Here is a 14,643-nt window from a genome sequence, read left to right on the forward strand (position 1 = left end):
GATCCACTTGATGACTCAATGTCAGTGAGCCAGTCACCAACAATATATGCCTTTCCATTTTTCTTTTTGTGGAACCTCTTGTGCTTCCCATCCTTCCTCTTGAAGAATCTCTTTTCCTTTTTCTTATCATCGATGTCATCTTCTTTCTTGCTCTTGAACTTGTTCTTCTTGGGCTTGTTACATTGATGAGCAAGATGACCAAACTCTCCACAGTTGTAGCAATCCATTTCAAAAATGGGCTTTCTTTTGCTTGAAAAGGATTTCTTCTTTCTTGAATCAAATTTGATGCCTTCTCTGTTGAGCTTCTTTAACATCTTGGTGGTCTTCCTCACCATCAAGGCAATGTTAGCATCAAGGTCATCATCACTTGAGTATTCTTCCTCAATTTGTACTTTAGCTTTTCCTTTTCTTTCTTGATTTGCTTTGAGAGCCAAATCCTTTCTCTTGGAAGATGTCTCATCCTTGTCATTGATGTGCATGTACATCTCATGAGCATTGATCTTTCCCAATATCTGTGTAGGTGTGGTAACTGAAAGATCCATCTGATGCAGCACCGTGACAATGTGTCCATATTTGTCAATTGGGAGGACACTGAGAATCTTCCTCACAACATGCGGTTGTGAAATTTGTGTAAGCCCCAAGCCATTTACTTCCTCTACAAGAATATTGAGACGTGAGTACATAGCACTGGCATTTTCATTAGCAAGCATTTCAAAAGAATTTTACTTTCTCATAGCAATGTGATATCTCTCCTCACACTCACTCCTAGTTCCTTCATGTAGAGCACATATGTCCATCCACAAATCATGAGCATTTTTATGATTTCTAACTCTATTAAACACAACCTTGCAAAGGCCTCTAAAAAGGGTGTTTTTGGCCTTAGCATTCCATTTCTCATAATTAAACTCTTCACCTACAAGATTTGTGGGATCTCTAGGTTCGGGGAATCCTTGTGTGGTGGCTTTGTAGACACCAATGTCTATAGCCTCTAAGTATGCTTCCATACGAATTTTCCAATATGGAAAATCGTCACCATAAAAAACGAGAGGAGGTCCATCCCCACCGGACATCGTTACTCTAGCAGTTAAGCTAATCTAAGAGCAACAAGGCTCCGATACTAATTGAAAGGATCACGATGCCCAAGAGGGGGGTGAATTGGGCTTTTCTAAAAATCAACACTAATTAAAACCTAAGCAAGAGCCCAACTTCACCCCAACAACTAGCACTAAGAGAATAATACTAGAAATACAACAATACTAAGACAATACTTCAAATACTTGCTAAACAAATACACAATGTAAAATGCTTGAATTAAGTGCGGAATGTAAAGCAAGGTTTAGAAGACTCCTCCAATTTTTCCCGAGGTATCGAAGAGTCGGCACTCTCCACTAGTCCTCGTTGGAGCACCCGCGCAAGGGTATCGCTCCCCCTTGGTCCTCGTAAGAACCAAGTGCTCACTACGAGATGATCATTTGCCACTCCGACGCGATGGATCCCTCACGACCGCTTACAAACTTGAGTCGGGTCACCAACAAGATCTCCACGGTGATCACCGAGCTCCCAACGCCACCAAGCCGTCTAGGTGATGCCGATCACCAAGAGTAACAAGTCGTAGACTTTGACTTGACCAAGAGAAGCCTAATGCATGCGGTGTGTGTGTGCTCTAGGTGGCTCTTGCTAGCGCTAATGAGGTCCAAATGCAGGATTAAGATTCTCTAATCACCTCACTAGGCTTTTGGTGCATGCAATGCTCTACCAATGTGCAGGAATAAATGTGGGCAGCAAGACATTGAATATGGTGGGTGGAGGGGGTATAAATAGCCCTCACCCACCAACTAGCCGTTACCAGCAATGTTCTGCGCATGGGCGCACCGGACAGTCCGGTGCGCCAACGGTCGACTCCAATGGCTAGTTCTGACAGCTAGCCGTTGGACAGATGGCACACCGGACAGTCCGGTGCACTGTCCGGTGCGCTGTCCGGTGCGCTACTATAATTCAACTTGTGAACCTTGCGCTCTCGGGTTTCTGTGCGGGGAAACCCTTCCCCAGGCCAGCCTGGGCCCACCTGACAGAGGGCGCACCGGACAGTCCGATGCCCCAAAGTCAGAAACCCTGAATTCTATTTTCTACTGTTTTTTAATCGATTTTCGTTCTAACTTGTGAGAATGTTCTAGAGTGTCACCTAGCACTATATGTGAGTGTGAATATGCACCAACACTACACTAGAACTCTCTTGGTCAAACTACTCATCGACAACCCCTCTTTATAGTACGACGAAAACAAAATAAAAGACCTAACTAAATCACGAGTGTCCGCAACTCCTTGACACTCGGACTATATAGACCTTCACTTTTTGTTTCGTCGCTTTAGCCATCACTTCGAGTTCTCATTGCCGGGATTGTTTTCACTGTTGTAGTACTTCTACCTGTAATGCGACCTAACTTACCATTTGTTTCTGCAAAACACATGTTAGTCACATATAACATTACGTTGTCATTAATCACTAAAACCAACCAGGGGCCTAGATGCTTTCAGTATCCTTCAGCAGGACATGAATCACCTTTATGTTGTTATTCAGACTACTCTTTTCGTGGTACTGGTAGTATTTGAAGTCATGAGGTACACACATGGATTGACTGATCTTCATGGTTTAGGATGTTGGATAATTAATCAGGTGTTTTGTTGTTTGTGTTGGTCTTGCCTTGGTTTCTTGTACGGGACACAAATTTATAATGTTGTCTTGTACAATGTGTTTACATTTATATCTTCTTTCATTTATGCAGTAGGATATTTCTCTAGATCATCTGCTATCTTTGTTGCCAAATTCATACTGCACAATGAGCTCATTTAGGAATTTGTTCTGGTGGGCTGTCTTTTTATATTTATTATGCTAATTGTTGGACTGGGTTGTGTTCAATTGATCTCTGTAGGAGATTTTATACCCTTGGAGAAATTGAAATACTTAGATCTCAATACTTTGTTTTTGAGATCATGAATGATGATATGTTTTATTGGTACATGCAAACATGTCGTAGATGGTGTTCATGACCAGAACTTAGACCAAACTGGGAGAAAATTAAAAAATATCTTTTACAGATCCTTTAAACCGATATTTTTAGCATTCTAGCAACGATGTGCATCTGTCCTTCCATTTTGTATTTTGGGATAAAATCTGAATTAAACAAATACTTTCAGTCATATCATGTACTTGTAAGATTTAAGGTGTTGCCCCTTCCTAGCGTCATCAGGAAGGAGCGCCTTATGGGCACCAATGAATTGAGTTTGGATTGTTGTCTGTGTAGAAAACGGTAATATTTAGAGTTTTTTGTGGCACATGGATTTTATTTATTGTAATAAAAACAACTCAATTCTCATAGTAACAACTCAATTCTAAGTCACATCTGGGAACCTGGTATGTGGTAGCCTGGTAGGAGATACAATGTTGCTGATTGTTCATGTGTGTGTGACTGTGTGAGGCCCTGTTTCCACTGGCCTATGTGTAGTCAGATGGGAACTTGTTATCATGCTACAAAACCTGTAGAGTAATCTTGTTGTTTCTTAATGCCAACAAGCACAAACAGTTAGCCTAGGTTTTAAACTTTATTGCCCTTCGGTGCGTCCAGTGTGCCACCATGCAGGTGTGCAACTTTGCGCTGCTGCCGCCTTCTCTACTCAAAACCCCATTCCAACTGATATGGTTTTGTTACTCGATTGTGCTTTGGTCCCAGGTGAAGCGTCAGAAGAAGAGCTTTTACAATAAACCCTAAACCCTTACAATGTTGATTTTGATGGAGATGAAATGAATTTGCATGTCCCTCGGACGGAGGAAGCTCGCACTGAAGCGCTTATACTCATAGGGGTAGCATTTGCTTTCCTTCTTTCTTAAGTTGATCAAATTTACTTTTATGTACTAGCACCTTAGCACAACTTTGATATCTGATATTTTTTATTTTTATTGCTTTTCAGGTTCAGAATAATTTATGTACTCCTAAGAATGGTGAGATACTGGTTGCTTCCACGCAAGACTTCTTGACCTCATCTTTCCTATATATGTTTTCGAATTAGATTAGGATGGAAATTCACATTTGTTTTCATATTTTCTGTTAGCAAGCACAACCATTGTGTCATTATTTTGCATGCACTCAGCCTCTCACCATAGCTATGAGAATGAAATTCAACTTTTGGATATACCAAAATGTTTATAGAATCAATTTAATTAGATATGTCAAGATGACAACACATATTTCCTTCAGCTACTATGGATTTTTCATTGATAAAATACATGCTTGATGGCTGCTTGTCTAAAATTTATTTGTTTAATATTCTTTGTTTGTAAGCCCAAAAATTTGTAAAACCATGAAATAATTCCAATGAAAGATCGGTAATTTTTTTCTCTGCTGCTACAGTTTCCTCTGGTTCCTCTTGACGCAGGACCAAAAACTGGTACTGAGAATGAAATGCATATTCTGGTGGCGTTGGCGTCTTTGTTGGCGATGGCATCAAACAACCCAGTGAGACCAAACTTGCCCTTGCTGAGCACCAGGGCGAGAACATGGCCTCGACAGTGAAGAAGCTAGCTCAACACGCCTGAGCCAGCTGCCCCTGTGTAGTAAAAAGTCACACGGTAATCTTCTTCTAGCCCTAAGCATTTCACATGTTTCTGGATACATCATGCCTGTTGTATATGTACACAGTTTGCCTTATTGTTTGTCAAAGTAGCAACACCTATGTTTAGGTTCTTTTGTACATGTTTGACAAAAAACATATTGTTGTTGATTTGAACATTAGCAAATAACTGAAAGATGCCTGTGAAGAATATATAGTTGTTACAACACTCAACTTCTTGTATTTTGTATATAAATGAGCAACCTATGTTACATCAATTATTGCGTGTTAGTTCTAAATATCACATTCCACTAATATGCATTGTCTTCTTTTAATTTTAGTGTTTCATAAGCAACCTATTTTGTGTTATTTACTAAATATGAGTATAGTTTTGATTCTTAATCATGATTTGACACCTGTGTATTATAGGGAAAAAAACTGAGTTTGGAAGACATGATTATTTCTATGGTGTTTGCATTTTTAGATTACTGAAATTTATAGAAACATTGAAGTGTCAAGTTATTTCTGTGTGTGCTTTCTCGTCCTCTGGCGGTAGAGTATAGTGTTTGGTTATTGGCTTATCATTTATCACCTTGCCGAGAGGGAAGTTTATATGAACTTCAATTTTATAGCTTCTGGCGGACTTGCTCAGGTTCGTTGACCGCTTATCCTTACTTTCAGGCGCCTGAACCTAACGTAGAAGAGGAACATGTCAAGCTATTCAAGCAGATAGAGTTCTACTTTAGGTCGACACATTGACCTACTTCTCTCTACTAAATCCTTCAATTGGTTAAGGTTGTTCTTTCGTTGATCATCATCCTTTTTATCCACAGCTAGGAGAACCTATGCTCAAATGTGTACTAGAAAAGTGCTAGCTGTGCTCATACGCTTGCTTGACAATCATGTGTTGTTAACTGCTTTATATAGTGTTACTAATTATTGTCCTTTATTCTCTGATGCTTCTTCTGTAGTTGAGGCTTACATTGTTTTCTGATTTCCATCTCGATTTTGTATGTTATGTTGAAAGATCATATGCTTTTTGTAATTTTTGAAAAAATCTACCTTCTTGTTTTTGTGATTGTGTGCCGTTGAAACACACGAGCACATAACTAGTTATTAATTAATGTATGAATGCGGTAGAAAGGTAAAACGAATTTTAATTTGAGACGAAAGCATGTCGCGTGTACGCATGTCGCGTGTACCTAGCGATGGAGGGCCGGAACCCGCGCCATACCTTAGCCCGGCCCACTAGATCACAGAACAGTAAATCCTAAATCCTAGGTCGTCACCACCGATCTTATGCTTCCATCTCTGAGGCTGCCGCCAGCCACCGGCCAGCGTCGTTCGCTTTGTAGCAGTCCAGCTCTGCGCCCGGCGCCGCAGCCCCGCATCGCGCACAGGCACAACTTCTACGGTCCTGCCGCTGATCGCCGCACGTGGCCGCGCCGCCGCCTCCCTCACCCGAGCTCGACCGCGCTTCTCCAGCTCGCCGCCTCGACGGTCGCTGCCTCGACACCTCCCCCGCGTGGGCATCAGCCGGGAGCAGAGAGCCCTGGTCCCTGGAGGCGCGTCGCGTTACGGCGGGGGCGCGGCCTCCCCAGCCCCCCTTGGTGATCGGTCCTCCCCCGGCAGACTCGCCTCCTCGGTCTTGCGCTCCTGCGCGGCTGCGCGCCCAGCGCCGTGCCCGGTGGCGGCGGCGACCGGCGACGGTCAGCCCCCGACAGTCAGGACTTCCGACTCCGGACCTCCCCCTCAGCCCCCTCTGTCCGTTCCAGTCCCAGCTCGAGCTTGAAGGTTGAAACAACAAGCAAGGTGAGCACACAGCGGCCAGATCCACTCTTGAGATTAAGAGACAGTGGCACTATACTTTGCTTATTAGTATTGCTTGGACATTTTTTGCATATGGAATACCGTGCCATGAAATGGCAAATCCCGTTCCGTCATGTTCTCTACGCTACACTTGTCCCGTCCATTTTCATAATCACAATAAAAAACATGAAAACAAAATGATGTGTTTCCTTTTTTGTTTTTTGTGATGATCTATTTCCCGTATGCTCATATCGTTTTTATGAAATTAGGGACGTGTAGAAGTAATGTTTGAACATTAAATTTTATGGCAACTGTTAAATCAAGTATCTGGAGATCCCTCCTGAAAGGGCCTCAAAAAACTCATGAGGCTCTTTAATAAGGCTCGTAATATGCCGTCATATTAGGATGTGAAGGCATATTAAGTCATATTGTAATCTTAGCTGGCCACACTTAAAATTGAAGAATTTGTTGCTTTGTGAATTCGGTTGTAAGATGTGCATCTGCAGCCTAGAGTGTGAGATTCCATCACCTAGAGATGGACAACTGATGAGCAGTGTTCCACTTGGTTGGCATACAAGGCGCAATTCAAGGCTCCTCCTACACTAGGCACAAACCAAACTTAATTTGGCAAACATATGCAGAAAACGAATACAAGCTCTTCACTTTGATTTTAGTGCAACATAAAACCCTAAGCGCAGATAATTTGGCGTTGTCGGTTGGCCAACCCATGATGTATGTGTGCTAAGTATTGTATTTGGGCCCTCAAGACTGTAGGACACCTTTGCTTGCAGTGCCCCTTTGCCCATGCGGTCTAGAACCTGGTTAGCACCACAATTAGTTGCTGGTGGGAGAAAACACCCATAGGATCCCAAAAGACAAGAGGCACATTTGTATTGGTATGGTCATGTAATATTTGGAATTGGGAATAACATAACCGAAGCATCTTTGATAGTATGTCCTAAACAGCGTAGCAGGTAGCTCTAAACATAAAGGAAGGCATTTCTTGGTGCAAAAAGGTTTTTAATAATTCACTGCCTGTAATTTTTGTTTTTCTTGGCTTAGTGTATCCTTGTCTTCAGGGGGGTTACTCAACCAGATCGTTTTGTAAAGTTAAATTTGATTATTATTAGAAGAAAAACGTCTCCAATAGACTTGTAAATGGCTCTCCAAATTTAGTAACTCTCCATCCCTATACATTCGCTCTCTATTATTGGATAGCCTACTTCACTCGTCATTGAAAGTGTGAATTTATATAGTCCGTTGGAATAATCTACTAAATTTAACTTTACAACACTAAAACATGAAAAGCTCCCAAAGGCTGAGTAACCTTCCCTGAACACAAAGATACACTAAGCCAAGAAAACAAAAATTACAGGCAGCGGATTATTAAAAGCCTTTTTGCACCAAGAAATGTCTTCCTTTACGTTTAGAGCTACCTGTTGCGTTGTTTGGGACATACTATCAAAGATGCTTCGGTTATGTTATTCCCAATTCCAAATATTACACATGATACAGATGACCATACCATTACAATTGTGCCTCTTGTCTTTTGGGACCCCGCGGGTGTTTTCTCCCACCGGCAACTATTTGCGGTGCTAACCAGGTTCCAGACGGTATGGGCAAAGGGGCACTGCAAGCAAAAGTGTCCTACAATCTTAGCCTTGTAGGGTAGAAGCTGGCCACTACCTCTCCCTTGTTTTTGGGTTGTTTGTCTCTTCCCATCCTAGCTTAATTGAAACAGAGCCCCTGTCATTTGCTTTAGAAAGGAGTTTTAACTTACCGTCTGTATTTATTTTTTTCATATTATGGAATATCTTGTTTTCATTTCCAATTTTGTTTTGTAATCAATTGTGGAAGCGAAAAATTGTTAAGCTTGTCTATCCCACCCAACCAATTTGGACGGTTGACAGTTTTACTCTCGATAGTCGATACTACTGTTTGCACATACCCCCTTGATTTTGGGACGTGATTAATATTCAAACTCCAGATATTTTGAAATAGCCCCCGCCACGAAATTCTTCAGCCATCGTGGAGGGGTTCAGTTCAGGGGAGGACTCGACTCAGGAAACAGGAGCACGAGCGGAGCAGAAGGCAGTCATGGCGGATGAGGTGGAGCTTGCTGCGGACCAGCACGTCCGCTACATCGTCACGGTGGAGAAGGTAAAGAGCGAGACCACCCTGCCCTTCCCGCCCCGCGTTCCCTTGACACCTCTCCAGCTTCCAACACCCCCTCTTGTGCCGGCGCAGAAGAAGGACTCCTTTGAGTCGCTGGTGATGGAGCACATCCGCCTCAACGGCGCCTACTGGGGCCTCACCACGCTCGACCTCCTCCACAAGCTCCATGCCGTAGATGCCGCCGAGGTCGTCGACTGGATCATGTCCTGCTACCACCCCGAATCTGGTACCTCCCCCTTGCCCAATCCTCAGATCTGCCTTTCCCTGGGTGATTGGATTGCGAAGTAATAATATGGTATTGATTCACATGTGTGATCTCCCTGGGTTGTATGTGGATGCGCAGGTGGATTTGGAGGGAACGTTGGGCATGACCCGCATGTCCTCTACACGCTTAGCGCCGTGCAGGTCCTCTGCCTTTTCGATCGGCTCGATGTCCTTGACGTCGACAAGGTTGCTGATTGTATCCTTTTTTCCCAGATTTTGAATTGGGTTTGTGCTGTTGGTGTATGTAAAATTGATATTTACCAATCTCCTGGTGAGCAAAGCCAGTTCTGCAACTTTGGTTTTGTTGTTAAGCTCACTGAACTTGGAATCCAGTTCCTCTTCCTTATCTAAATCACGCCAGATGTCGCCGGACTGCAAAACAAGGATGGATCATTTTCTGGCGATATTTGGGGTGAAGTTGACACTAGGTAAAAACCTTTTATATGTTGCCACTTTGGACTTCCCAGCATAACAACCCATGTGAGCTATTAGTTCAAAGTCTTGAGTTTGTTGTTTTTTATTTCTGTATGTAGGTTCTCGTATATTGCCTTATGTACCTTATCATTACTGCACCGTCTGCATAAGATTGATGTGCAAAAAGCTGTGGATTTCGTTGTTAGCTGTAAGAACTTGGATGGCGGATTTGGAGCTATGCCAGGAGGGGAGTCTCATGCTGGACAAAGTATGCCTTACCCTTGACTTCACCTGACAATCTGCATTGTGGTGTTTCTGAGTGTAACTGGAATTTAGTCTAATTGTTTCTAGAATATGCTTACCAAGGAATAAGAATGAGCAAACTGGTTTAGGAATGCAGTAGACTTTTTTCCAAAGGAATATTACTGCATTTTTTTACATGTAATCTGACTTATACTATGGTAGGTTTGTAGCACTAGAACTTCCTTGGATTATTGATGACATTTTAACTGATCTAGCTTGAAGTTAGTTTTGCTGGATGTGATTACTTCCAAACTCAAGTATTTTCTGCAAGCTATTGCTTCTACGGTGATTCAAGTAACCTGAACACCATGTACATTTGCTGGTGCAGTATTTTGTTGTGTCGGCGCGCTCGCAATCACCGGGTCCCTGCATCACATTGATAGAGACCTCCTCGGATGGTGGCTCTGTGAGCGCCAGTGTAAAGACGGAGGACTTAATGGGCGGCCTGAGAAACTAGCTGATGTGAGGTTTACTCTGTCACAAGTCATGCGTGGTCTGCATTCTTCAGTACATGTTTCCACGAGCCCGCTATGGATTTAATTGAACCCTACCAAATTCTCAAGGTTTGCTACTCGTGGTGGGTGCTATCGAGCCTAGTCATGATTGACAGAGTGCATTGGATTGACAAGGAAAAGCTAACGAAATTCATACTGAACTGTCAGGTAACTGTTCTATTATTCCCACCACTGCCATTTGCGTAACCCGTATGTCCCTTGACTTATAACAAGTACTGGTTCCAACTCTTCTCATTCATGTTGATCGGCAGGACAAAGAGAACGGCGGCATTTCAGATAGACCAGATAATGCAGTCGATATCTATCACACGTACTTTGGAATTGCAGGTGCTGCTTTTATTCCCATACCGTGGCACTTTTACCGTAAGAATCTTCGTTTGCCATGGAGGTCGATTAATCAGTTACCTCTCTCTTGCAATGCAGGGCTTTCATTAATGGAGTACCCCGGGGTGAAGCCTTTGGATCCTGCCTATGCACTACCATTGCACGTTGTCAATCGGATTTTCTTGAAAAAATAGAACATTCCATTCGATCTGCGGCGCAGAGATATGCTGAGATGGCGCTGTCAGATGTGGACGCTACTTCACAGAACCACGATTCGACGGAGAAATAGCTGAGGGGGAATCAATTACAGGAACATGTTGGGATACCATAATCTTGGACTTGTATTCTCGCATTGGCTGTGGCCGCTTAGTCGATGTTTTTTTGTCATTTGGCACTTGCCCTGTTGAATGCTTGGTGCATGCTGTGTTTTGCTAGTTGATCTGATTCTCTTGTTTAAGTCGTAACATTGTGTGTCCTGATGACGACGACATTAGTCAGGAGCTATCTATAAACAGTATGTCTTTTTTGTTTGCTTTTTTTACAAATGATAAACAAACTTAGCCACGCCATCTGTCTGTCACGGAACCTTCAATGGTTCGGCATGCCATCAAGGATGCCAAATGCTTTCAACGTATTCTTGTGCAGAACCTTTGGCTCCACAACCTTCTCTACAGCAGAAAAAAAGGTCAAGCGCAAACAACAAATTCATAGCAAGAATCTTCTGGCTCAGATCGACATGCCTTGGTAAAACATTTAACTAAACAACACTTGGTAGCTCTCAAATGATCACATCCGTTACAGCTCAATACACCTAAGTAGCACAGGAATTCAGGTTTAAACCTACAGTAGAGCTACAAATTTACCTCCCTACTCAAAGCTTCTGACTTATACTACTACATAAGAGGATCATTTCCATGGCATGATGCTGGACAGGAACGGCGGCTGGTCGTTGCTACTGCTAGCAGCCATGCCTTGATGCAGCGGCGGTGGTGGGCTTCCGGCGCCACCGGATGACTCGCTCAATGTACCTCCTCTTGAAGGAGGGCTGCTGCTGTTGGGTCCCATCCTGGTTGTTGTCGGAGGAGCGACCTTCAGTGGCGCTGGTGTGGGTCCTGAAGGAGCATGCTTTTTTGCCTCTTTTTTGCCTCCAGAATTGAAACTTCCCAGTACTATCTGCAGACAACATATGCACAGGTAATGGAGTCAGTCAGTAGAAACTACACGGTGATATCAAGCTTAACCCCACTTTGGAGCACTACATTTCGAGAACGAGGTGAATGCAAGAAAACTGCGCTGGAGATCTAGTGTTCTGTAACTAACTACTGCAAGGGAGAAAAAATACCTGAACTGGCGAAGCTGCTACGAGGAGCCCTGCAACTCCACCGCCCAGCACACGACCGTCGGGACCAGCCAACGACACACTGAGCCCTCCAGTTCGACTGCGTTGACCACCATCCTCCACCAAGAGGAATGACCCCGACAGTGACAGTATCTCGAACCGACCCTGCAGGGTGGGAAGAAGAAATTATTATCATTTGTTATTCAAATCTCTACATTGCACAGTGAGATAATATTTCTATTTCACCTCCCATTCATTATACAGTCATAATATCTAGGACCTCCACAACTAAGAGTTTGTGATAAAATTTCCGTTTCACCGAGAAGGATGATTATCAGTTTCCATTTCCACTGTCCATAGGGGCACAGACCTCATATGTTACAGTTCCGCCTGATGTAGCAGTCTGACGAAGCGTCACATTTGATATGGCACCGTTTGCTGAGAGAACACAGACTGCACGCGGTCCGTGCTGAGAAAACGACATGATCTTTGATGACACGTCCTGAAAAGAAGCGCGTGTTTTGTTATGTTTCGGAGAAAACTACCGATAAATAAATCATGAACCTTGAAGTTTGCTTTCAATAACAGAATAACAGTCACAACAGGTACAGAACTAAACACCTTAACACTGAAATAAAAAGTGCCGCTGATTAGCAAAGCTACAGCAACTGAAGTTATTTGACACCAAACATCATGTAATGGAAGGTACTGGCACGAAGATTAAACAATAGTGCTAAAAAGTGGCAAGCATATGCACAAGCCAAAACTGGGAGGGCTTGAAATGTTCCAAACAATGAAGAGGAGAATAAAAGAGGTTGCATAGTGGGAACGTTATTATAGAAAAGTAGAGCAAAAAAAGAAAGTCCAAAAGAATGTAAACAAGTGCAAAGAATCCAGGAAGAATAAAAGCAAGAACATATTCTGACAATAAAAAAAGAAACAGTCAACATGTTCAAATGCAAGATAGCGTGTTATACCTCCCCAGCTTGAACTGTGATAACATGAGGTGTAAATCCAGCTCCTGACGATCCTGCAAGATGATTTCAGGTTAGGGCTAGTTATGCTGATATCATCAACAGAAAAATTAGTCGATGTACATCAGCTTTGCAGAACTTAGAATAACTACCAGCATGTTACATAATTCAGCAGAGAAAAAAGCACATGCCACCACTCTTGAAAAGAAAACGTGGTAAATTGTACACTGAAATAACTGAGGACAAACAAATCCATCCACAATTTATAGTTTTGCACAGTTAACTAATTAAAGCTAGAAGGGTGTACATATTTCGGCACACATGAAGCAGATTCAAATTCTAACAAAGACAATGGCACTTGAGCCAGTGCAATCTCAATAACAACTGACACATATACTTCGCCAGTTCCTACTCATTTTGAGTCTACAGACCATACCAAAACCTTAAAATCAGTGTAAATGATAGCAGTAGAAATTTTACCAGCAGCATCCATGCGCGGCTTGTTGGTAGAACCCTTAGGCCGGCCCCGCTTCTTGAACCCGTCCGGCGAGGCTACCAACAGAGAGTTCGTCAGATTTGACCCAGCCGGTGAGAACGGCCCAGAAGAACCCTGCCCTGTCGTCGGCGACCCCGTAGCCGCCGACACAGGCACCAATGCCAGCGCCATGGACCCGTCGGGCCCATACTTCCTTGGTCGCCCGCGCTTCTTCTTGGGCACCGGCTCCCCCATGCTCGGCGCAGCTGCCGCGCCATTGCCTCCAATGATTGTCGCCGCGGACATGCTAGCGCCGTGGGCTGCACCCTGCGGCTGGTAAGACGGCGTCGCGGCCGAGGATCTCATCGGAGCGAACACAGCGGTGCCGTCCGAGGTGTACGCCATGCGCACGCTCTGCATGGCGGCGGACGCCGGCGGCCCGGAAACCGGCGCCGGCGGGCTCTTTGGCATACCGAATAGATCCCTCCCCGCCATCAGCCCTTGCTCGGACCTCACCTCCATGGCGGACCACCACCCGTTTCTTGGACTATAACTCAAATCTGCAATCTTTAGCCACTGGAGAGAGCTCACGAGCGCTTAAGTGAGATCAGGATTAGGGATTGCGAACCTGCGAAAAACCCATAAACCGCTAAGTACGAGATCTTTCACGCGACAAGCACACAGTTTTACGGTACATGAAAATTTCTCGAAGAAATGGAAGGTGGAAATAAGTAGAAACGAAAAGAAAAGCAAATTACTGGCGGAAATGGGAGATAAAAGAAATGGGCCAAAGAAATGGTAAAAGGTCCAAGAAAAGGTAGGTTTAAAGCCAATAAAGCACAGAAGCTGCAGATCCCCACTTTTGTCCGGATTTCGCAGGGGGGGATACCGAACAGATCACCATAATTTCGGACCCAACAGTTGCGGAATAAAGAGAAAAGAACAATAAGTCGAAGAGGGTAAGCAAAATTCCAGACCGGAAGCCATGAGCTAGGAGAAGGCATCACACTAGCGCCACAGACTCACGCCAGGAGATGAACAGATTACAATAAGGGAGATTTCAGCTAACCTAGAACTCATGGTTTCTTGATAATGGCCTCCAATTTATGTCTCCCTTTTCCTCTTTTCCTCACCTCTCCGGTTCACACGGGCTCTTTCGTTTTCGCAATTAACAAAAAAGATTCTGTCGCGGAAAAAGGAAAAAATAAAAAGCAGGTAAGTAAAGCACGCCAAAATTGCTGTAGCAGATAAGAAGGGAAGAGAAGTAGATGGATCACGGAGGCGGCGGTCTACCTCATTTGACCCCAACGCTTGTGCTATTTACTTTGAGATCCCTCTGCCTATTATCCTTTAGAGCAGATTAGTAAAAAAATTAGCCAAATTTAATTTAGCTAGTGTCTAAAATAGATTTTATAAACAAATAGATTATTTCAACGGACTATATAA

The 14,643-nt window shown here is 43.6% G+C and overlaps 2 protein-coding genes across 8 annotated transcripts; one reads left to right on the forward strand and one right to left on the reverse strand.

The window, feature by feature from the left end:
• The first annotated feature begins 5,779 nt into the window (after positions 1 to 5,779).
• On the forward strand, positions 5,780 to 10,973 carry LOC100193289 (uncharacterized). Of its 5 annotated transcripts, none has more exons than XM_008651351.3 (10): positions 5,780 to 6,417; positions 8,402 to 8,574; positions 8,662 to 8,815; positions 8,933 to 9,049; positions 9,215 to 9,281; positions 9,387 to 9,535; positions 9,899 to 10,032; positions 10,134 to 10,232; positions 10,337 to 10,412; positions 10,509 to 10,973. In XM_008651351.3, exons 2-10 carry the CDS (start codon positions 8,512 to 8,514, stop codon positions 10,601 to 10,603), a joined length of 954 nt encoding a protein of 317 aa, XP_008649573.1. In that variant the 5' UTR covers positions 5,780 to 6,417; positions 8,402 to 8,511; the 3' UTR covers positions 10,604 to 10,973. The 5 variants fall into 5 exon arrangements, with proteins under 5 accessions (XP_008649573.1, XP_008649630.1, XP_008649469.1 ...); XM_008651408.3 differs by having other exon boundaries at positions 5,858 to 6,417; positions 8,416 to 8,574; NM_001138431.2 differs by having other exon boundaries at positions 5,895 to 6,417; positions 8,416 to 8,574; positions 9,474 to 9,535; positions 10,509 to 10,925.
• Positions 10,974 to 11,095: 122 nt separating this feature from the next.
• LOC100283344 (uncharacterized) lies at positions 11,096 to 14,439 on the reverse strand. 3 transcript variants are annotated; one of them, XM_035967392.1, is made up of 6 exons: positions 14,267 to 14,439; positions 13,203 to 13,744; positions 12,726 to 12,778; positions 12,119 to 12,250; positions 11,752 to 11,913; positions 11,096 to 11,582 (listed from the first exon to the last, which is right to left on the reverse strand). In XM_035967392.1, the coding sequence occupies exons 1-6, from the start codon at positions 14,275 to 14,277 to the stop codon at positions 11,316 to 11,318; spliced, it is 1,167 nt and encodes a 388-aa protein (XP_035823285.1). In that variant the 5' UTR covers positions 14,278 to 14,439; the 3' UTR covers positions 11,096 to 11,315. The 3 variants fall into 3 exon arrangements, with proteins under 3 accessions (XP_035823285.1, XP_008677286.1, NP_001358862.1); XM_008679064.4 differs by having other exon boundaries at positions 13,203 to 13,825; positions 14,175 to 14,439; NM_001371933.1 differs by having other exon boundaries at positions 11,099 to 11,582; positions 13,203 to 13,825; positions 14,267 to 14,420.
• Positions 14,440 to 14,643: the final 204 nt, after the last annotated feature.

The sequence above is a fragment of the Zea mays genome, chromosome 1 (assembly GCF_902167145.1).
Source record: "Zea mays cultivar B73 chromosome 1, Zm-B73-REFERENCE-NAM-5.0, whole genome shotgun sequence".
Classification (NCBI taxonomy): Eukaryota; Viridiplantae; Streptophyta; class Magnoliopsida; order Poales; family Poaceae; genus Zea; species Zea mays.

Excerpts from the sequence above, each read along its gene's own strand:
- LOC100283344 (XM_035967392.1), bottom strand. Across the intron at positions 12,779-13,202 it reads GCCGCGCATGGATGCTGCTG|GATCGTCAGGAGCTGGATTT; the intron begins GTAAAATTTCTA and ends ATCATCTTGCAG. Across the intron at positions 12,251-12,725 it reads TCACAGTTCAAGCTGGGGAG|GACGTGTCATCAAAGATCAT; the intron begins GTATAACACGCT and ends GCTTCTTTTCAG.
- LOC100193289 (XM_008651247.3), top strand. The coding sequence starts at position 8,512 with ATGGCGGATGAGGTGGAGCTTGCTGCGGACCAGCACGTCCGCTACATC. Across the intron at positions 9,282-9,386 it reads TGGGGTGAAGTTGACACTAG|GTTCTCGTATATTGCCTTAT; the intron begins GTAAAAACCTTT and ends TTCTGTATGTAG. Across the intron at positions 10,233-10,336 it reads AATTCATACTGAACTGTCAG|GACAAAGAGAACGGCGGCAT; the intron begins GTAACTGTTCTA and ends GTTGATCGGCAG.